This window comes from Erinaceus europaeus, chromosome 7, assembly GCF_950295315.1.
Source record: "Erinaceus europaeus chromosome 7, mEriEur2.1, whole genome shotgun sequence".
NCBI lineage: Eukaryota > Metazoa > Chordata > Mammalia > Eulipotyphla > Erinaceidae > Erinaceus > Erinaceus europaeus.
Genome location: NC_080168.1, coordinates 34026210 through 34049031, shown reverse-complemented (window position 1 = coordinate 34049031; position 22822 = coordinate 34026210). Strand labels below are relative to the sequence as shown.

The 22822-nt window shown below is 44.0% G+C and overlaps 1 protein-coding gene across 2 annotated transcripts in view; it reads left to right on the top strand.

Annotated features, from left to right (window-relative positions):
• LOC103121597 (aldehyde oxidase 2) overlaps window positions 1-22822 on the top strand; it is a 122537-nt gene that overhangs the window by 21870 nt on the left and 77845 nt on the right. For both annotated transcript variants that reach the window (XM_060194183.1, XM_060194182.1), the window contains exons 6-10: window positions 2987-3067; window positions 3694-3838; window positions 9250-9342; window positions 19035-19186; window positions 21285-21378. In XM_060194183.1, coding sequence (XP_060050166.1) covers window positions 2987-3067; window positions 3694-3838; window positions 9250-9342; window positions 19035-19186; window positions 21285-21378 — 565 coding nt within the window. The remainder of the gene's footprint in view (window positions 1-2986; window positions 3068-3693; window positions 3839-9249; window positions 9343-19034; window positions 19187-21284; window positions 21379-22822) is intronic.

Below are 22822 nucleotides of genomic sequence, written 5' to 3'. Positions count from 1 at the left end.
TCTTGACACCTTATTTTGATCTGGGGAGGCATGTAATGAAACAGATGTTACCAGGGAAGATGGGTCAGTCGGGCTGGGCTGCACCCCCTCAACCACTTCAGAAAGAGTAAGTGTCTTAGAAGGGACAACACATTCTGAAGTCTGATTCTTTTTGTTCTTTGTTTTTATTTTATTAGGAAATTAATAATGATTAACAAGGTTGTAAGATAATAGGGGTATAGTTCCCAACATCAGGGTTCTGTGTCCCATCCCCTTTAATGAAAGCGTCCCTATTCTTTATCCCCCATTCATTGGGGAAACTAATGATCCTTCCTAGCCAACTGAATCCACATGGATCCCAGTCACTTTCAAAGCCAGCAACAAGCAGCTCCTGACAGCTTTCAACCTGACCTGTTGACTGGCTACGGAAGAAGGGCAAACGCTAGAAGAAGAATCCCTCTAGGAGTGTGGACCAAAATTCTTTTTTGGGTACAGGAGGTGGGAGTTCTGGATTCTGTAATTGCTTCTCCTCTGGCATGGACATTGGCAGGTGGATCCATACCCCCAGCCTGTTTATATCTTTCCCTAGTGGGGCAGGGCTCTGGAGAGGTGAGGTTCTGGGACACATTGGTGAGGCTGTCTGCCCAGGGAAGTCAGAATGACATCATGGTAGCATCTGCAACTTGGTGGCTGAAAGGTGGTATGATATAAAGCAAATTGTTCAATAAACAGAAAATCAAAGGTGGGAATAAGGCAACTGAAACTAGGGGTCTTCATGTGGAAGGAAGCTTAGAAGTCTTCTCTAAGTATTTTCTATGTGGCCCATGACATTAGTAATTTTTGCCTGAGCCTGACAGTATGTGGGTGAACTACAAGTATAATCTGAGAAGATGGTGTTAGAGTTTAGAATAGGATTTGAAAGCTAGATTAGGGCAGAGAGTAGCTCCCAAATATGAGAAGAGTATATAAATATCATTAACTGTTAACCCCATCAATCTGACCTATGAATATGTCTATTCATATTTAGCACAGCAGCCTGTATAATGTGTGAGTCCCTGTACATCTGAACTCACAGTCCATGGTCACAGACAAGAACATTCTAGCCTGCATTCACTTCAGCATCAGTCTTCCTCAAGTAGCAGAGTATATTGACCAGCCTCCCTTCAGAGAGTGGGGCAGTCCCTGCCATTGCTGCTCTACTGTGAGGGCAAGGTTCTAGAGAGGCCCACAGAGGGCTTCTCTGACCAGGGTCCTGATGGTAGAGAAAGGGGTCTGTTAGAGTTGTAGGCCCATCATATCAATGTGGGAATCCCAGAATGCCCTGTAAAGTCTGATTCTTATTGTGCCGTCTCCTTAGGATTTCAGCCTGGGTGATGAGTGGGCTCTGGAGACCACACGACTCTCTTTAGTAATTCCAAAGAATATGAAATCTAAACTCAGATATGCTCCAAATCTTTTTCATAAAGAGAAACATAAAAGTAAAGTCAATTTCATTATCCACTTATTGGCATGTCCTTTCCCTGTGGGACAATATAAAAATGTTGACCCAGGAAGTGTGCTTGATGAGTATGGTGAAGAGCAGTTGGATAATCTGAATATCTGGACATTCAGGTTGGATAAATCTAGGTAGTTGGAAAACATGATTCTTCTATAAATAATCACAGTCCCCTCTCTTCTACCAGGGGAGATGTGTTGGATTGTCTTTGTATTCTCCCTTCTCTTTAAGCTATGTTAACATCTTCCACAGGACAACTGTTCTAAATCTGTCCTAACACCTACTAGGGGAGCTTTTAAATACTGAATCATCTTTTCAGATGTATTTATTTATTAAGCAAAGGGCCTTCATGCTTGCAAGTCCTGCCCTCTACTTCTGTCCCTCCTCCAGTGCTGTAATTTCTCACTCTCTTTGTTATATTTGTTTTTCATTTTAATAGTCACACAGAATCTTATCCTAGGTTTTAGCAATACACCATCCAGGTGCTGCCTCCACTTCTAATTCCCAGTGACACAAAAACTGATTATTCATATGCTGGCTTGTCATGCCTTAATCTGAGGCCAAACTTTAACAAGAATAATAATGAATTTTCCTTTCTGGAAACTGGGAAGACCTCAGAGAAACTGAAAAAGCAGAAGAGTGTCGAACAAATGTCAAATTATTTTACCTCACTGTCACAACTACCCTTCACAATAGTTCCATTTTGCCATGAAATGGACCAAGTGCATTGCTGTTAAAAGAGCTCAGGGTAGAGCTGAGAAGGAGCCTACAAGTGTCTGCTTCCATTATCTGCCCATCCTCTCCCTTGAATGCTGACTCCCAGCGTCTTTTTCCAACTTTCCCTACCGTGTCAGGAATGTTCTCTGGGAATAAATGTCTCACGAGTTAAAAACAGATCTGACTCAGACATAATTACAGCCTGGGTAACTTTCCACCTGGGAAGCACTTCAACTTCCTAATCAGTAAAATGTAGATAGTACTGTGCTTTTTTTATACAATTGCTATGAGAACTAAAATATTAGTATATGTAAAAGCATATACATATAGTATATGTAAGCACTCAAGAATATTAAGTGTTGTTATTAGAGGGGTGTGTGTGTGTGTGTGTGTGTGTGTGTGCTTGCAGGTGTGGGGCATGTAAATGTAGTGGTGTTTTTACTTAAAATGCAGGAATTCCCAGAGCACTTAGTACTTTAATTCTCATAACTGAAAAATCACTGGATGAGAAATTGGTAGTTGGGGCACAGTGGTGAAATATTCCCAGATTTTCTGACCTCTGATATGTTGCCATCAATTACGCTTCACGAAAGTTGTAAAATATTTCAAGGAGCATTCTTTTCTTTCACATCGTCTTAGTGGTAAGTCAGTATTTCTTGTACAATGATACTCTTCTTCCCTAGATGGGGATAATAGGAAAATTCTATTCATTTTTGCCTAATATATATAAAGAATTGCAATGCTGTTTCCAACTGACCTCGCTAACAGAACTATCTTCTTCTCACCCTTATCAAGATTTGCACAGAATTGTTTGTAAAAGAAGAGTTCCAGCCCTTGGATCCCACCCAGGAGCCCATATTTCCTCCAGAACTCTTGGTAAGATGAGTTGAGTGTTCTGTGTGCTGATTTAAAAGGTCACTGGTTCTAAACTCAGTTTTATAAAACCACACTTCCCTTCTGGATCCTCATTCAGATCCATAAGCTGGGATTTCAGAGGAAAAGTTTGAGCTGCAGAGTTCAACTTTGGACTTTGAACATAGCTGTGTATATAAGGCCTTGGTACTGAGTCCTGTTAAACTGATCCATAATGAAGACTTGATGGCCTATGATAGTTTATATGGTAACTTGTCTCCCAAGAGCTACATGTTAACAAATCTTACACTGAAGGAGTAAATATTTAATGATAGAAATTCTGGCATTTTTCGGTGAATGTAGTATTGTATTTTAGTGGGGTGGGTCCCAGGACTTGTGAAATCTTTCTAGAGGAACACAACTGGGACTTCAGTCAAGGTTTTTCTAAAAAAAAAAACAAAAAAAACTTTATTTACTAATGGGAAGGAGAGAAAGATCCAGAGCATCATCCTGACCCAGGCAATGCTGGAGATTGAACTCGAGACCCCATGCCTGAGAATCCAGCACTTTATTTACTGTGTGACCTTCCAGGACACTGCATACTCAAGAAGACAGGTGGGTTCACACGCATTTGATATTTTTGTCCTTAGAGAATGGCAGAGAACCCAGAAAAACACACCTTGACCTTCCCTGGAGAGAGGATTACCTGGATCTCCCCTGGGACCCTTGGCGACCTCCTGGAACTAAAGGTGAAGCACCCTGAGGCCCCCCTCATCCTGGGCAACACTTCACTGGGTGAGTGACAAGCTCGGGCCTCAGGCCTCCATTCTGTCAAACTGGACTTGCTCTCACCCACTCTGCTCTCAGCCTACAAAGTCACTTGATGATAAAGTCTCATGTTTTATAGTAAAGTATGAAAGTAAAACAGTAACTGGGTCATTTAACAGACTATTGTGTTATATAATATAGTGGCCTTATACAAGCAATTGTGCATTTTACAAATCATAGAATATTAAAAGTATAATACAACCATGATACTATTATATCTTGTCATGTCATACGTCGTGTCATAATAAAACTCTAAATGGATGTGCAGATATGGGGCAGTAGGCAGTGTGACTGACCTTTTGGGGTGTGAGGAAATTGTCAAAGTTTTTTTATTAGTGACTTAATATTGGTTTACAAAATTGTAAGATAATAGGGGCAGAATTCCATACAGTCACCAGAGTTCTGCGTCCATCCCAATTTGTAAACTGCAACAGTTCTCCCAAGGTCAACAATATGGGCTGGTTGTGTGTGTGTGTGTGTGTGTGTGTGTGTGTGTGTGTGTGTGTGTGTGTTTGTGTATTCCCTCATTTAAAAAAATTTTTTTGATTTTTAGTTTTTTTAATCTTTACTTATTTGATAGAGACAGCCAGAAATTGAGAAGAAGGGGGAGACAGAGAGAGAAGAGATAGAGAGACACCTACAGCACTGCTTCACCACTTGTGAAGCTTTCCCTCCTGCAGGTGGGAACCGGGGGCTTGAACCCGGGTCCTTGTGCACTGTAACGTGTGCTCAACCAGATGTGCCACCACCTGGCTCCTTTCCCTCATTTTTTTCAATGGTCCTGCCATCACTTCTTTTCTAGTTCATCCCTACACCTATTACCACTTCCAAGTGTCTTTCCCTTTTTCCTCTTCTCTCTCAGATAAAACTTACAAGCCTCGGGCATGAAAGTCTCTGCATAACCGTTATGCTATCTCCTCCATCCTAGGGGAGTATTCTTTTTTTGGTTTTCTTTTCCCCAGAACACATTGGTCAACTCTGGTTTATGGTGGTGCTGAGGACTGAATCCGAGCCATGCACACCTGAGTCTGCTTAAACCCAATTTAAGAACCTTCCCAAGAACACTGGAGATGCTACAGCCCCTCCCAAAGCTTTCCCCCTCTTCCTCTCAGTCACTCATCAGCCTGAATAGGGTGTGGGTCAGTCACTTTCTTATTTTCACAACTTAACCATATACAATGGAATCCTTCAGAAGATCTCTCTCTCTCTCTCTTTCTCTCTCACTCACTTTCTCTCTGTCTGTCTGTCTCTCTCTTTATCTCTTGCTCTGTCACCAGAGTTATTGAATGTGTTCAAGCCTACACAACAACTCCCAATAACCATTTTAATTTTTTTTTCTTATATAAAGACAGAAATAAGGAGGGAAGAGGCAAAGGGAGGAAGAAAGGAGGGAGAAAGAGAAAGAGATGCCTTCTGGGGCCAGGCAGTAGCACAGCGGGTTAAGCTCACATGGCGCGTAAGAGCAAGGACCGGTGTAAGGACCCGGGTTCGAGCTCCCTGTTCCCCACCTGCAGGGGGCGGGGGGCACTTGACAGGCGATAAAGCAAGTCTGCAAGTGTCTATCTTCTCTCCCTCTGTCTTCCCCCTCCTCTCTCAATTTCTCTCTGCCCTATCCAACAATAATGACAGCAATAACAATAATAACAACAACAACAACCAGAGACAGCAAGGGCAACAAAAGGAAAAAATGGCCTCCAGGAACAGTGGATTCGTAGTGCAGGCACCAAGCCCCAGTGATAACCCTGGAGGAGAGAGAGAGAGAGAGAGAGAGAGATGCCTTCAGCACTGCTTCACCCCTGCAGGTAGAGACCAGTAGTTTGAACTTTGTGCATGGCAGCATGTGCTCTGCTGGGTTCAGAGTTAGGGAAATCTGCTGAAATCAAAGACTGGAGCCAAGGTGGGTGAAGGAGAAAGGAGTTTAATTTTCTCAGACCAAGAGTCCAAGATCACTTTGATAACTCCCAGCCTCAAACAAAGGCATGGTCCAAGCTTTATACAGGGGCTGCAAGGCTGAGAGCAGAAAGAGTTTCACAGGGAGTCAGGCAGTAGTTCAGCGGGTTAAGCGCACATGGCACAAAACGCAAGGCCTGGCATAAGGAATCCGGAGCCCCCGGCTCCTCATCTGCAGGGAAGTCGCTTCACAAGCGGTGAAATAGGTCTGCAGGTGTCTGTCTTTCTCTCCCCTTCTCTGTCTTCCCCTCCTCTCTCCATTTCTCTCTGTCATACCCAACAACGACAACATCAATAACAACAACAATAAAACAACAAGGGCAACAAAAGGGAATAAATATTTGGAAAAAAAAAAAAAGAAAGAAAGAAAGCTTCTCACAGAAGGTGAGGCTCCAGGGTGAAGGGGGTGGGACTTGTCCCCTTTGCTCAGAGTCCAGTTGCCTTAATTACCTTTAAGGTTACTATTATCTTTCCTGCAGAGATGTTTCTGGAAAAGTTTAGCCTCAGCATAAGATACATCACTGGGGGTGGAGGGAGGGAGTGGTAACTTTCTCAAGGTCTCCTGTTATCTGGGGCTTCTCTCCTTACAGTTTCCTGGGTTAACTCTTTCTTTACCTTGACGTTCTCTTTTTCTTTTACTTTTTAATCTTTATTTGTTGAATAGAGACAGTCAGAAATTGAGAGGGAAGGGGGTGATAGAGAGGGAGAGAGACAGAGAGACACCTGCAGCCTTGCTTCACCACTTGTGAAGCTTTCCCCCTGTAGGTGGGGACCAGGGGGCTCTAACCTGCGTCCTTGCTCACTGTAACATGTGCATTCAACCAGGTGCGCCACCACCCGGCCACATGACCGTTCTCTTCTTCTATATAAAATGTTTTACTTTCTTGGCCCTCTGTCCTATTTATCTTTTGCCTTCTCAGAAGAAGTTCAGACTGACCTTCTGCATTGCAGCTCTTTGTTTTCACATACTAGGCCTTGCTATATATCTGCCTGACTCCATCTCTCTGCACATCCTCAGACCTTTTATATATTTTGTTTTTCTGTTCTGAGGTGGGACCTTCTTACAAACACAGCACAATCCTATTATAATAAGCACATATTATAAGCATATTCTAAGGCTAAATTTTTGGAAATTTCCTCACATCAATAGTGTTTCATTTTGTGTTATTTTTTATTATTTTATATTTATTTTCCTTTTTCTGTTGCCCTTGATTTTTATTGTTGTTGTAGTTATTGTTGTTGTTATTGATGTCATCATTGTTGGATAGGACAGAGAGAAATGGAGAGAGGAGGGAAAAACAGAGAGGAGGAGAGAAAGATAGACACCTGCAGAACTGCTTCACTTCCTGTGAAGCGATTCCCATGCAGGTGGGGATGTGGGGGCTCCAACCAGGATCCTTACGCCCGTCCTTACGCTTTGCACCACCTGCACTTAACCCTCTGTGCTACCGCCTGACTCCCTTGAGTTATTTTTTTTTAATTTTTTTAATATTTATTTTATTTATTTATTCCCTTTAGTTGCCCTTGTTGTTTTTTTATTGTTGTAGTTATTATTGTTGTTGTCGTTGTTAGATAGGACAGAGAGAAATGGAGAGAGGAGGGGAAGACAAAGAGGAGGAGAGAAAGATAGACACCTGCAGACCTGCTTCACCGCCTGTAAAGCGACTCCCCTGCAGGTGGGGAGCCGGGGTTCGAACCGGGAGCCTTATGCCGGTCCTTGTGCTTTGCGCCACCTGCGCTTAACCCGCTGCGCTACAGCCCGACTCCCTTTTTTATTTTATTTATTTATTTTTTTATTTGTTTTAATATTTATTTATTCCCTTTGAGTTATTTTTTAAACCTCATGCAAATAGATTGATGCACTATTACTCTTCCTAAATATGCTACTTTTATTTAAAGTTCATTTTTTTAATTATCTTTATTTATTTATTTGGATAGAGACAGCCAGAAATTGAGGGGGAAGGAGGTGATAGAGAGGGAAAGAGAGAGACACCTACAGCACTGCTTCACCACTTGTGAAGCTTTCCTCCTGCAGATGGGGGCCAGGGACTCAAATCCAGGTCCTTGAGCACTGTAGCATGTGTGCTCAACCAGGCGCGCCACCACCCCAGCCCTTCAAAGTTCATTTTTTTAATCTTTTATTTATTGGATAGAGATGTCCAGAGATCGAGAGGAGTGGAAGAGATAGAGAGGGAGAGAGACAGAGAGAAACCTGCCGACCTGTTCACCGCTGGTAAAGCTTCCCCCTGCAGGTGAGGACCAGGGGCTCAAACCTGGGTCCTTGCACACTGTAATGTGTGCACTTAACCAGATGCACCACCACATGGCCCCTTCCAAAGTTCATTTTTTAAATAAAAAGGTTGTCATTTTGTTTAATTTTTATTTATTTATTTATTTATGAGAAAGGAAGAGAGAACCACCATATCCCTCTGGCACATCGGTGCTGGGAATTCAACTCATGGCCTCATGCTCAAGAGCACAACACTTTATCCACTGCAGCACTTCCTGTGCCACTCAGCAAGCTTTTAAAAAGGGGGTGGGTGTACTAGACTGTGGCACACCTGCTTGAGCACATGTCACCATGCACAAGGACCCAGGTTCAAGCCCCCAGGCCCCATCTGCAGTGAGGAATCTTCTTGAGTGGTGAAGCAGGGTTGCAGGTCTCTCTCTGTTGAGACAGACCTTCCATCCCAATTTCTTTCTGTCTCTATCCCAATAAGTAAATATTTAAAAAAAAAAAAAAAAAAAGAAAAAGAAAAAAAGAAAACAAACAAGAAAAAAAAAGATTTATTTCTTTTTTTTTTTTCTTTTTTTTCCCTTCTTTTTTGGCCCCCGATTTATTTCTCTTTATATTTACCAGGGAAGGAGAGAGCCAGAGGCTCTAACACTGCCTCAACATCCAAAGTGTCAGGGATCTATCTAACCAAAGCCTCAAGCCTTCATGGCATGGACTCTACCCACTGAGCTGCTCACCCTGACCAGCATTCAACACTCTTGACCTGAGATTCACCAGTGTTGCCACAGATGTGTCATCTTCCACTCTCTAGTGATGGTCCCCTTGTCCATCCCCTCTGCTGATGAAGGTTTCTACAATTGCAAATATGCTTAAGTGTGTGTGCTGGGCCCACATGCAAGAGTTTGTTGTTTGTTTTAAGAACCTGCCACCCACTTTTTTTCTTATGTTCATTTACATGCTGTGAGTCGATTAAACCCACAGAAACACTGGGGTAACAAGCTCTACCAATTCATTTGACTAAGTGTATAGTCATGGCTTTTACATCTATATGTATAGATCAGCATCTATATGTATATGTATAGATCAGCAATTTTTACAGTTATCCTTTGAGTGTCTTAAGAGAAATTTCAATGCAATTAAAAAAAAGACATTTTCTCTTTCCTAACTCTCTAATTTTTTTTTTTCTTTTCAGGGCCTGCAATGAAATCTCAAGGGCATTTTCATCCAATTCTTCTTTCTCCTGCAAGGATTCCAGAGTTGCGTGTGGTGTCTATAACAAGTGATGGTGAGTTTCTGTGTTTCTAGCCGAGTATCAAGGAAACCATCCCTGCACTAAAGTCACACTTGTCTTGTAGCTTAGAACATCCTCACACATTTGTCTGGTCTGGTCTATTTCCAGCTCTTCATTGTTGTTTGTTTGTTTTTTGTTTTGTTTGTTTTGTCTTGTCTTTGATGTGGTGTTAACATGAAACTTTACTCTCAAAAACTTTGGACAGACTATAAGAAACTAGATGGGGGGCAGGAGGTGGCGCATCTGGTTATGCACCCTCACTGCAGTGAGCAAGGACCCAGGTTCAAGCTCCTGTACCCCACCTGCAGGGGGAAAGCTTCACAAGTGGTGAAGTAGAGCTGCAGGTGTCTTACTCTCTATCTCTCTCCCTCTCTATCTTTCCCTCCCCTCTCAATCTCTTTCTGCCTCTATCCAATAATAATTTTTTTAAAAAAATTAAAAAGAAAAAAAAACAGATAGGGGCCAGGTTGTGGTGCATCTGGTTGAGCACACATGCTACAGTGCACAAGGACCCAGGTTCAAGCCCCTGATCCCCACCTGCAGAGGGAAAGCTTTGCGAGTGGTGAAGCTGTGCTGCAGGTGTCTCTCTGTCTCTCTCCCTCTCTATCTCCCCCTTCCCTCTCAATTTCTGGCTGTCTCTATCCAATAAATAAATAAAAGATAATATAAAAAAATTTAAAAAGAAACCGGATGATATTGTTACAGGAGGTTAGCCTAGAGTCTGGAATAGGTGGGGGGGTGGCTAAAGACCAGCCTCCCAGGGTTTGTGATCCTTTCACAGATATCGCTTTAAAAGAATCACAAAAGATAGTGTTGGAATGGGAAAACTATCAGGGGAGGGGATGGGATATGGAGATAGGGTGGCAGGAATTGTGTGGAGTTGTACCTCTCCTATCCTACGGTTTTGTTAATGTCTCCTTTCTTAAATAAAATAAAAAAAAAAGATAGTGTTGATTTCAAAGAAGTGCAATAGATTGTATGCAGGAACAGGTTTCATTAGTGAAGTACAGCCAGCTCATGAAGAGACAGGGGAGGGCCACAGAGAATTGGTGCTGATGGAGCTGGAGGGCAGAGTCCTCTTATCTTCATCCTATCCCTTCTCCCCCACTGGGAGTATGGAGCAAGGTTGTTTCTGGGGAGCAGAAGATAGGAGTTCTGGGTTCTGTAACTGCTTCTCTATTGAGCATGGGCATTGACAGGTAGATCCATACCCCCAGCCTGTTTCTATCTTTCCCTAGTGGCCCAGAGATCTGGAGATGTGAGGATTCAGGACACATTGGTGAGATCGTCTGCCCAGAGAAGTCAGGATGGAGTCATGGTAGCATCTGTAACTTGATGTCTGGAAGGTGGCATGACCTAAGTTGAGACAAAATGGATGATGAACAGGAACCAAAAAGTAGGACTAGAGCAGATAAGACTAGGGATTTTAGGGTAGAAGATAGGAGATCCATTTTAGGCATGTTCCTGAGGGCACACAACTATGATAGTTTTGCTTGAGTTTGATAGCTAGCCTGAGAAACTTCCCTATTCTTTATCCCTCTGAGAGTATGGACCAAAATTCTTTATGGGCTGCAGAAGGTGGAAGGTCTGGCTGGCTTCTTTAATTGTTTCTCTGCTAGTCCATGGTTTTTAAACTTTCCTTTAGCACCACAGCACTGTCCACAAATGAACCTTAAATAAAACAAGCTGCTTTGAAAGAGCCTCCCTCCGCTGCCGCTGCCAGTGTCTGCCCTGAGATGACCCTTCAGGCACTGTTCAGAACCCTCAATAAGCCCAGTTACTCAACCCACAGATAAAGAAGACAAGACATAAAAGCTTATGAGGCCCTGTGACCACATGGCAGCAGTAGGGACAGCACCAAGGAAAGGCCATGGAGGCTATAATGCTGCTTTGGTCTCTCTCACTTTCCAAAAACAGAGAATAAACTGGAGTAAGGGGAGTTGGGCTGTAGCGCAGCAGGTTAAGCACAAGTGGTACAAAGCACAAGGACCGGGGTAAGAATCCCGGTTTGAGTCCCCAGCTCCCCACCTGCAGGGGAGTCACTTCACAGACTATGAAGCAGGTCTGCAGGTGTTCTTCTCTCCCCTTCTCTGTCTTCCCCTCCTCTCTCCATTTCTCTCTGTCCTATCCAACAACAACAACAACATCAATAACAACAATAATAACTACAACAATAAAACAACAAGGGCAACAAAAGCGAATAAAATAAATATTTTTTTTAAAAAACTGGGCATCAGGCGGTAGCACAATGGGTCAAGTGCACGTGGTGCAAAGTGCAAGGACCAGCGTGGGGATCCTGCTTCGAGCCGCTGGCTCCCCACCTTCAGGGGAGTCGCTTCACAGGCAGTGGAGCAGATCTACAGGTGTCTAACTTTCTCTCCCCCTCTGTCTTCCCCTCCTCTCTCAATTTCTCTCTGTCCTGTCCAACAACGAACAACATCAACAACAACAATAATAACCACGACAAGGCTACAACAACAAGGGCAACAAAATGGGGGAAAAATAAACTCCAGGAGCAGTGGATTCATGGTGCAGGCACTGAGTCCCAGCAATAACTCTGAAGGCAAAAAAAAAAAAAAAAAAAGTGGAGTGAGGAGGCTGATCAGCAGTCCTACACATGTGCAGAGTCCTGGGTACATTCTCAACTCCACATCAAAAAACAATCAATATGGTGCCAGGCAGTGGTGCTTCTGCTTAATCTCACACATCACAGTGCATGAAGACCCAGGTTGAAGCCCTGGCCCCCCCTTGCAGCGGGGGAAGCTTCACAAGTGATAAAGTAGTGTTGCAAGTGCCTCACTGTCTTACTCCCTCATATCCTCTCTCAATTTCTGTCTGTCTCTAGCCAATACCTTCTGTACCCCACAATGGCCTTGGGTGCATACTCCCAGAGGGTTAAAGAACAGGAAAGTTATCAGGGGAGGGGATGGGATACGGAGTTCTGGTGGTGGGAATTGTGTGGAGTTGTACCCCTCTTATCGTATGGTTTAGTCAATGTTTCCTTTTTATAAATAAAATTTTTTAAATACATGAATAAATTAAAAATAACCATAAATAATAATGTGGACTCAAACTGGCTGATGTTTAATTCATCAAGCCATGAGTCTCTGCATACCTACTGCATACCAGTCAGATGTTTTTTTGTTTGTTTGTTTGCTTTGTTTTTTTGTTTTACCAGAGCACTGTTCAGCCCTGGCTTATGGTGTTGTGGTGGACTGAACCTAGGACTTTGGAGCCTCAGGCAGGAAATTCTCTGCATAGCCGCTATGCAATCTGCCCCCACCCAAATCAGCTCTTTGAAGGGGACTGTGTTGGAACTCTGCTGGCCAACTTGAGTCAGATTCTGAGGAAGCAATGTACCTTCCCTGGGGCCTCTTAAATTGAGGTCTGAGTACCCTCTAGTGGCCTCCAGGGAGGTTTCTCTTAATTCTCAAACTGTTCCTAAGGCCCAGAAAAGTGAAGGACACTGGTGAGCTGGAGAACCCCCCAAACAGATGTGTCCCCCAAACGGATGTGTCCCTTCCCTGCCAGCACTCTTCTAGGGACACATTGCCGTCTTGTGTTTGTTTAGACTGTGCGTGCTAGTACGTCCCAAGTGCCTGTCAGGCTCAGTCTAGTCTGGTTTCTCATAGGGCGACACAGCACACTGTATGTTGCATTCAGCAGGACACACTATTTAAGAGTGCTGATGTATAGGAAGTGCTAAAAAAAACTGCTCCACCTTTCTCCCATGAACCCTGAGAAGCATAAGAAGTTAAAACAAGGATGTGAGGGCGATCTGGCTGCGACATCTGTCACCCCATTGATCGCCAGGGTTGATTCGGCTGATCTGGCTGGCTAGGCGGGTGTCCCCTTCCTCCATGTGGGTCCCTCTGGAAGTGCGCGCTTGGTCGAAAAGGACGGCCTTCCCCTAACAGTGACGGACCCGGTCCCCTAATAGAGACGACCCAGTCTTCCTTCGAGGGTATACAAGTAGTTGTGCTCCCCTGCTAGAACCTCCAAACCAGCTCTCAAGAAGTTAAAACAAAACTCACTTCCTGAAAAATCAAAACAGAAGTAAAGCTCTTTCCAATTCCACTGGACTACAAACCATTGGGATAAAATGCAAAAATAAGAGCAGTGATGGGAATATTCTCAGTCCACCTGTGTCAGGCCTACTGTGGGCTGCCTGACCTCAGCCTGAGTGTGAGCTCTGTACCTGCCCAGGCAGTCAGCAGACAGCTAGCGTTTTACTCTCCCCGGAGATGAATTGTCCTTTGCTAGCTGGTCCACGTGATGCTCCTGACCTTAAAAAGGTAATTCCCATGTCCAGCAAGGAAGCAATTACAGAATCCAGACCTTCCGTCTTCTTCACCCCACAAAGAATTTGACCATACTCCCAGATGGGCAAATGACAGGGGAAGGTGACCAGAGGGCTCTGAACTCCAATTCCATCAGGGCCTGGAGAGAGAGAAGGGGGGGGGGAAGGTGGGAAGGAAGTGGAGGTAGAAGGATACTAAGAAGTAGTAGGTGTGACTTAAGAAGAAAGAGAAAGCAGGACCATAGAAGAAATGGATAGATAGATACATAAATATAAATAATAGCCAACCCATATCTGTCATCTTGGGAGAACTACTGCAGTTTCCAATGGAGGGAGTGGGGACACAGAACTCTGGTGGTAGGAACGGTGTGAAATTATACCCCTGTTAGTGTGTGTGTGTGTGTGTGTGTGTGTGTGGCGGGGTGTGTGTGTGTGTGTTGTTTGTTTGGGTTTTTTTTTGTTTGTTTGTTTGTTTGTTAACAGAGCACTGATCAGCTCTGGCTCATAATGGTGAGGGGATTGAACCTGGGACTTTGGAGCCTCAGGCATGAGAGTCTGCATAACCACTATGTTATCTACCCCTGCCCTTACCTTATAATTTTGTGAATAAATAGTAAATAACTATTTTTAGATATTTTATTTATTTTCCCTTTTGTTGCCCTTTTTTATTGTTATAGTTATTGTTGTCGTTATTGATGTCACTGTTGGATAAGACAGAAAGAAATGGAGAGAGGAGGGGAAGACAGAGAGGGGGAGAGAAAGATAGCTACCTGCAGATCTGCTTCATCACTTGTGAAGCGACTCCCCTGCAGGTGGGGAGCCAGGGCTCTAACTGGGATCCTTACGCCGGTCGTTGCGCTTTGCACCACGTGCGCATAACCCACTGCACTACCACCCGACTCCCAACTAATAACTTTTTAAATAGTAACAATAAGATAGTCACAGGGGCTGGGTGATGGCACACCTGGTTAAGTGCACATATTACCCTGTGCTAGGACCAAGGTTTAAACCCCTCGTCCCCTCCTGCAGAGGAAAATCTTCATGAGCAGTGAAACAGGTCTGCAGCTGTCTCCCTGTCTTTCTCTCCCTTTCCATTTCTCTCTGTCCTATCAAGTTAAATAAAGTTAAAAATCTTTTTAAAAAGATAATAATAAATATTCTTACTTTCAATCTTTACTGGGGGAATAATGATTTACAATCAACAGTAAAATACAGTGGTTTGTACATATGCAGTATTTCTGTTTTCCATATAACACTCTAGCCCCCCTCACCTAGATCCTCCTCCTCCATCAAGTTCCAGGACCTGAACCCCCCACCACACACACACACACAAGAGTCTTTTACTTTAGTGCAATACACTGACTCCAGCCCAAGTTCTGCTTTGTGTCTTTCCCTTCTGTTCTTATATTTCAACCTCTGTCTATGAGTGGGATCATCCCATATTCCTCCTTCCCTTTATGGCTTATCTCACTTAACAGGATTACTTCAAGCTCCATCCAAGATGAGTAGTCTTTAATAGCTGAGTAGTATTCCATTGTGTATAAAGACCACAACTTGCTCAGCCACTCATCTCTTGTTGAACATCTTAGTTGCTTCCAGGTTTTGGCCATTATAAATTGTGCTGCTATGAACATAGGTATACACAAATCTTTTTGGATGGGTGTATTGGGTTCCTTAGGATATATTCCCAGGAGAGGAATTGCAGGATCATAGGGTAGGTCCATTGCTAGCCTTCTGAGAGTTCTCCAGACTGCTCTCCACAGAGGTTGGACCAATTTACATTCCCACCAGCAGTGGAGGAGAGCTCCTTTGACCCCACAACCTCTCCAGCATTTGCTGCTGCTACCTTTTCTGATGTATGACATTCTCAAAGGAGTGAAGTGGTATCTCAATGTTGTCTTTATTTGTGTTTCTCTATCAATACTTGGAGCATGTTCTCATGTTTGCTGGTGTTAAATTAGGGAGCTGTCCACCTGAAATCTATATAATTTTACAGCCCAATATCACTGAGAGAGAGAGAGATTTTTAAAAATCATTGAAGCAAAAACAGTGGTTGTAGGGGCCAGGCAGTGGCGTACTTGTTAGTGTGCACACATTACAATGTGCAAGCACTTGGGTTGAAGGCACTGGTCCCCACCTGTAGGGAGAAAGTTTCACAAGTGGTGAAGCAGGGCTGCAGGTGTTTCTCTGTCTCTCTCTCCCTATCTCAATTTTTTTGTTTTCCCCTCCTCTTTCCACTTCTCTCTGTCCTATCTGACAACGAAGACATCAGTAACAACAGTAATAACTACAACAACAATAAAAAAACAACAGGTGCAACAAAAGGGAAAAGAAATAAATATTTAAAATGGGGTTTTCTTGTGTGTTTGTGACAGTTTTCCTAAAATCCTAGCATCCACCATGGACTAGAAGGGCACTAAATGTTTACTCAAATAATTAAATTAGTGAAAGGACCTAGGTAAATGAATAGTTGGACTGCAGATTCACACTTTCTCAACTGGTAATCTCCATACTCAAAGAACTCAACTCACTCAGTTCCACAAGGGCCATTGGCCAGTCAGAATAAGCACAGCCCAAGTGAAATAGCTGTTGGGTGTGGGCGTGGGTTAGAGGAATTTAAGGGAGGGGTCAGGAAAGCAAGAACAATGGGTGGTCATCCAGGAGGACTGGGACCCTGCGCCTTGTTACCTAGCAAGGAAGGGTTTCAGAATACTTATACCTCTTGCTGCGGTACTTTTGAGTCTTGGTGGGGTTTTAAAATAGAGATGGGAAGGATTTGGATCGGATTCAGATCACTCAAAGCATCGGGAGACTGCCTCGATAGGCTTTGAGGTTTGATCCTTCACTTTCTCGAGGTTTGCAGAGGAATCATTAACGTGGAGAGTCCGAGTCAGTCACTTCCTGGACTGGGTTCAACTACAGTCAGCTTCTTTGGCCATACTGCAGGCTGGGCTTTCCTTTTCCTCTTGCTGCATTGCTTTATTTGATGGGTATTAAAAGTGCATTGCTAAGGGGGCCAGGCGGGAGCACACCCGGTTAAGCACACACGGATGACGGTTCCCCCCCCCACCAGCGGGGAGGTCGCTTCACAAGCAGTGAAGCAGGTCTGCAGTTGTCTATCTTTCTCTCCCCTTCCTCTGTCTTCCCCTCCTCTCTCAGTTTCTCTCTGTCCTATAAAAAAAAAGGGGGGGGTAAAAATGGCCACAGGAGCAGTGCAGGCACTGAACCCCATCAATAACCCTGGAGGCAAAAAAAAAAAAGTGCATTTGGTATATTTCCCCTACTTCCAACATCCCCACACACCCAGTAACAGACTAGAGGAATTACTTACTACTCCTCATTATCCTGATCCTAACTAAGTAAAGCTTACCTAAAGGTACCGAGCTGCTTCTCTTTCTCAGAATGGCTCAGATCTGGAGTCATCACGTTGTTTCTGTGTCAGCATCTCCTAGCAGACACTGGGCACATGGGACCCACTGCAAACCCACCAGCCACGTCTGTCGCTTCCTGTCATCACGGGTTCCATTGCAGCTTCTCTTTCATTTCTAAGTGTCTTGAACTAATTTGTGCCTGCGGGAGAGCTGGGAAGACCAATCTATATCCTACCAAACAATTTCCTTTCTTTTACAACCCTCCACTCTTACTACTAGCAGGGAAAGAACCATAAACAAAAAGACCTATGATTAGTTTGTATTAAATTTAAACTTCATAAGTTTGATAATCATACTGTGATTATACTAGAAAATGCCAGTCTTTTTAGGAGAGTCAGACAGGCTGGTTTAGAGGTGAAGTGTCAGGTGACAGTTTATTTAGCAAAAACAACAACAAAATGCCCCCATACTACATTTTAAATGGCATAAGCAATTGTAAGACCTTCACCATTGTTTTGATGCCATCATTTTTTTAAGCAGGAAGCAGTGTTTATTTTATTCTACTTATTTTTTTATTGCTACCAGGATTATCACTGGGGCTCCATAGCAGCACTATGAACCCACCACTCCTGGTGACCATGTTTTTTCCTTTTCTATTCTTTTTTTGTCTGATTTTTTTATTGACTTAATAATGATTGAGAAGATCATAGGATAAGAGGGGTATAATTCCATACAATTCCTACCACCAGAATTCCATATCCCATCCCCTCCACTGGAAGCTTTCCTATTCTTTATCCCTCTGGGAGCATGGACCCAGGATCTTTATGGGGTGCAGAAGGTGGAAGGTCTGGCTCCTGTAATTGCTTCTCCATTAGACATGGTAATTTACAGGTCAATCATACCCCCAGCCTGTCTCTATCTTTCCCTAGTGGGTCAGAGCTCTGGGGAGGTGAGGTTCCAGGATACATTGGTAAGGTCATCTGCCCAGGGAAGTCAGGTTGGCATCATGGTTGCATCTGCAACTTGGTGACTGAAAAAGCATTAAGAACAAATTGTTTAATAATCAGGAAGTTAAAGGTAAGACTATAGCAGATGAGACTTGGGGTCTGCCATCATTTGTATCCTCCTTTCTCACAAAATATCTGCATAACTTCTCTATGGTCAGTCAGGAGAGGGTCAAGGATAGTTTTAGTGGGCCCTATCACCTGCTTGTTGTTACTGTTTTTCTTACTTTCTAGCCTCTGTGTTCTTGCCTTTTGTCCAAGTGAGAGAATAAACCAGCCCAGGGATGCCTGGATCTGGCTAAGAAAACTTCCTGGGCAAGCTTTAAAAAGAAAAAAGTTAAAATACCCCCCCCCAGGTCCAGGAAGTCTGATTAACTTGAGCTGGGAGTGGGGCCTCTGTGCTATCTGCGAAGGCTGAGTGATTCTGCCAGCCAGCATGGCCAAACACTGAGGTCCTGGTACCTTGAACACAGTTCATCCATTCCTCTCATATCCCCTATTAAAACACTTGTTTTCATAGGAGTCAGGCGGTAGAGCAGCGGGTTAAGTACAGGTGGCATGAAGCGAAAGGACAGGCATAAGGATCCCAGTTCAAGACCCCAGCTCCCCACCTGCAGGGGAGTCGCTTCACAAGTGGTGAGGCAGGTCTGCAGGTGTCTATCTTTCTCTCCCCCTCTCTGTCTTCCCCTCCTCTCTCCATTTCTCTCTGTCCTATCCAACAACAACAACAACAATAATAACTACAACAATCATAACTACAACAATAAAACAACAAAGGCAATGAAAGAGAATAAATAAATAATTTTTTTAAAAATAGTTTAAAAAAAAACACTTGTTTTCAGGCAGGGGAGACAGCATAATGGTTATGCAAAGAGACTCTCTTATGCCTGAGGCTCCAATGTTCCAGGTTCAATCCCCTGTACCACCATCAGACAGAACTGAGCAGTGCTCTGGTAAAAAACTAAATTAAATTTAAAAATTAATTAAACAAATAACACATTTGTTGTCCAGGGCTGACCATAGGTGCTGGCTGTAGTCTGGCTCAGGTGAAGGACATCTTGGCTGAGAGGGTTTCCGTGCTCCCTGAAGAGAAGACGCAGACTTATCAAGCCCTCCTGAAGCAGCTCAAGAGTTTGGCCGCTCAGCAGATCCGAAACATGGCGGTATGACCTCAAGCCAGTCGTCAGTCACAGCATGTCTAGTTTAAGCTCACCAAAAGGTTGACGTTCAGCATTGACAGAATCCGTATACAGAAAACGATAGCAGCAGATTCAAACCATGGGCACAGTAACTAACTGCCTAGTATTTAGCAAATCTCCTCCTGTTTCTTGTGAGTTCTTGCAAGGAGATGGAAAGGGACACACTTGTGAGTGGTGTGGGTACCTAGAACCCCACATGGTTCACCACAGTCTGCCCTTTGTGAGACGAGGCTGCCATCCTGTGTACACAGACAGGATGCCATCGCAGTGGCCAACCCAAGTCACCAGGGAGTGGTTCAGAATTAGAAGCCCAGCTTCAGTGCTTCAGTTGGAATACCTGTCCTGCCCCTTGCTAGTTGTAGTGTCTTGATCAAATATCAAAATGTCCTTGTTCTAAAAGACTTTCCATCTATGAATAGAGACAATGGCATCAGTCTCACTGGGTGTGGTGAGGCTTGAGAAAGGAGATGAACTGGGAAAGAAAGATGAGTTGACATATGATGCTGCCATGTGAGTGCTTTGCCATCAGTTTCGCCTCCCATCAAGAGTGAGCTGGGGGCCAGGCGGTGGTGCAGCTGGTTGAACATACGGTGAACAAGGACCATGGTTCAAGACCCCGGTCCCCATCTGCAGGAAGGGAAGCTTCACAAGTGGTGAAGCAAGGCTGCAGGTGTCTCTCTGACTTCCTCTCTCTCTACCTCTCCCGCTCTTCTCAATTTCTCTCTGTCCTATCAAATTAAATAAATTAAAAATATCTTTAAAAATTTAAAAACTGAGTAGGGGAGGTGGGTAAGGGGTTATGGTGCACCTGGTTAAGCAGACACATTACAGTGCACAAAGACCCTGGTTTAAGCCCCTGGTCTCCACATGCAGGGAGAAAGTTTCACAAATGGTGATAAAGCAGGGCTGTAGATATCCCTCTGTCTCTGCCTTCCCTCTCAATTCCTCTCTGTCTCTATGCAATAAATAAATAAATATTTTATATTAAAAAGTGGTGAGGTAGGGGTCAGGCGGTAGCACAGCAGGTTAAGCACAGGTGGCGCATAGCGGGAGGACTAGTGTAAGGATCCTGGTTCAAGTCCCCAGCTCCCCACCTGCAAGGGAGTCGCTTCACAGGAGGTGAAGCAAGTCTGCAGGTGTCTATCTTTCTTGCTCTCTCTCTCTCTCTCTGTCTTCCCCTCCTCTCTCCATTTCTCTCTGTCCTATCCAACAACGATGACAATCATAACTACAACAATAAAAAACAACAAGGGCAACAAAAGGGAATAAATAAATATCAAAAAAAAAAGTGAGTGGGGAGTTGGGGCAGGGCTGTAGCACATCGGGTTAAGCACACATGTGGGAAGCGCAAGGACCAGCATAAGAATTCCGATTGGAGGGAGTCAGGCAGTAGCACAGCGCAAGGACCAGCGTAAGTATCCTGGTTCGAGCCCCCGCTCCCCACCTGCAGGGGGAGTCGCTTTACAGGCAGTGAAGCAGATCTGCAGGTGTCTGTCTTTCTCTCCCCCTCTCTGTCTTCCCCTCCTCTCTCCATTTCTCTCTGTCCTATTCAGCAATAACAAAGGCAACATCAAGGGCAACAAAATGGAAAAAATGGCCACCAGGAACAATGGATTCATTGTGTGGGCACCGAGCCTCAGCAATAACCCTGGAAGCTAAATAAATAAATAAATAATAAATAAAATGAGTGGGGAGCTAGGTGGTGGCACAGCTGGTAAAGCACACACATTACAGTATGCAAGGACCCAGATTCAAGCCCCTGGTCCCCACCTGCAAGGGGGGAAGCTTCACATGTGCTGGGGCAGTGCTCCAGGGGTCTCTCTGTCTCTCTCCCTATCTCCTCCTCCCCCCACTCAATTTCTCTCTGTCTCTAGCTAATAATAACTAAATAAAATATTTTTTTAAGTGAGTGGGAAGGCCCTTTCTGTCAGTCAGAACCAAGATCCCTCTGCAAAAGTGAGTAAGACTCCTCCTGACCTTTTCATGATCAAAGAGGACCTAAAGCAGGGGTCTGCAGGGCAGAGAGCTGGAGGGACAGAATGACTAGTGGCTCTCTCCTTAGTCCTTAGGAGGCCACATCATGAGTCGACACTGCTATTCAGATCTGAATCCAGTTCTGGCGGTGAGCAATGCCATCCTCAACCTGAGATCGGAAGGTGAGTGATTCTGAACATTCTTTTCCTAGGGGGAATTTTTTTTTTTTTCATAAAGGAATTGTGTTGAGTCAAAATCTAGGTGTCTGGCTCTCGGTTCACCATGGAGGGTGAGGAGAGCCCAGGCTCCTGGAAGAAGCACAGTGAGGCAGGGGGAGACGAGTGCTACCCCCTGACACACATCCCCCCAAACATATCACAAGCTGTAGCTGGGGGTGACCTTCAGAGGAGGGGGTGAAGGCAGGGTCTGTGGACTTAGCACCTGCTCCCTCCTAGTCTTCATGCCTCCCCTCTCCCCCCACTGTCAGAATAGCCACGTGCCTGTGAGAACACACCGCAGATACTGTGGCTCTCTGAGAGCCTGGGAAAGGCAATGGTTTATTCTTTTAATGAAAGAGAAATGGTTTGTTGCACCAAAGTAGAAGACCCTGGGGTGGGAGGGGTGGGTTCAGGTCCGGGAACATGATGGCAGAGGAAGACCAAGTGGAGGTTGAATTGTTATGTGGAAAACTGGGAAATGTTATGCATGTACAAACTATTATTGTATTATACTATCAACTGTAAACCATTAATCCCCTAATAAAGAAATTAAAAAATAATAAAAAGGAAAAGAAAAAAATAACTAGAGAGAGAGACTTCTGGTGGTGGTGCTGGGGATTGAACTCAGAACCTCTGGCATGAAATAATTTTTTTTTTGGTGTTGTCTGATACTTATTTTTCTTTTTATTTATTTATTTTAAATTTATTTCTTTATTGGGGAATTAATGTTTTACATTCAACAGTAAATACAATAGTTTGTACATGCATAACATTTCACTGTTTTCCATATAACAATACAACCCCCACTAGGTCCTCTGTCACCCTTTTTGGACTTGTATTCTCCCCCCACCCCCACCAACACCCCAGAGTCTTTTACTTTATTGTAATACACCAGCTCCAGTACAGGTTCTACTTGTGTTTTCTCTTCTGATCATCCCATATTCATTCTTCTGTTTCTGACTTATTTCACTTAACATGATTTCTTCAAGCTCCATCCAAGATGGGCTGAAAATGGTAAAGTCACCATTTTTAATAACTGAGTAGTATTCCATTGTGCATATATACCACAGCTTTCTCAGCCACTCATCTGTTGTTGGACACCCGGGCTGCTTCCAGGTTTTGGCTCTTACAAATTGTGCTGCTGTGAACATAGGTTATACACAAATCGTTTTGGATTTTTGGATAGGTGTGTTGAGTTCCTTAGGCTATATCCCCATGAGAGGAATTGCAGGATCGTAGGGTAGGTCCATTTCTAGTCTTCTGAGAGTTCTCCAGACTGTTCTCCACAAAGATTGGACAGTTGACATTCCCACCAGCAGTGGGAGGGTTCCTTTGACCCCACACCCTCTCCAGCATTTGCTGCTGTTACCTTTTCTGATGTATGACATTCTCACAGGAGTGAAGTGGT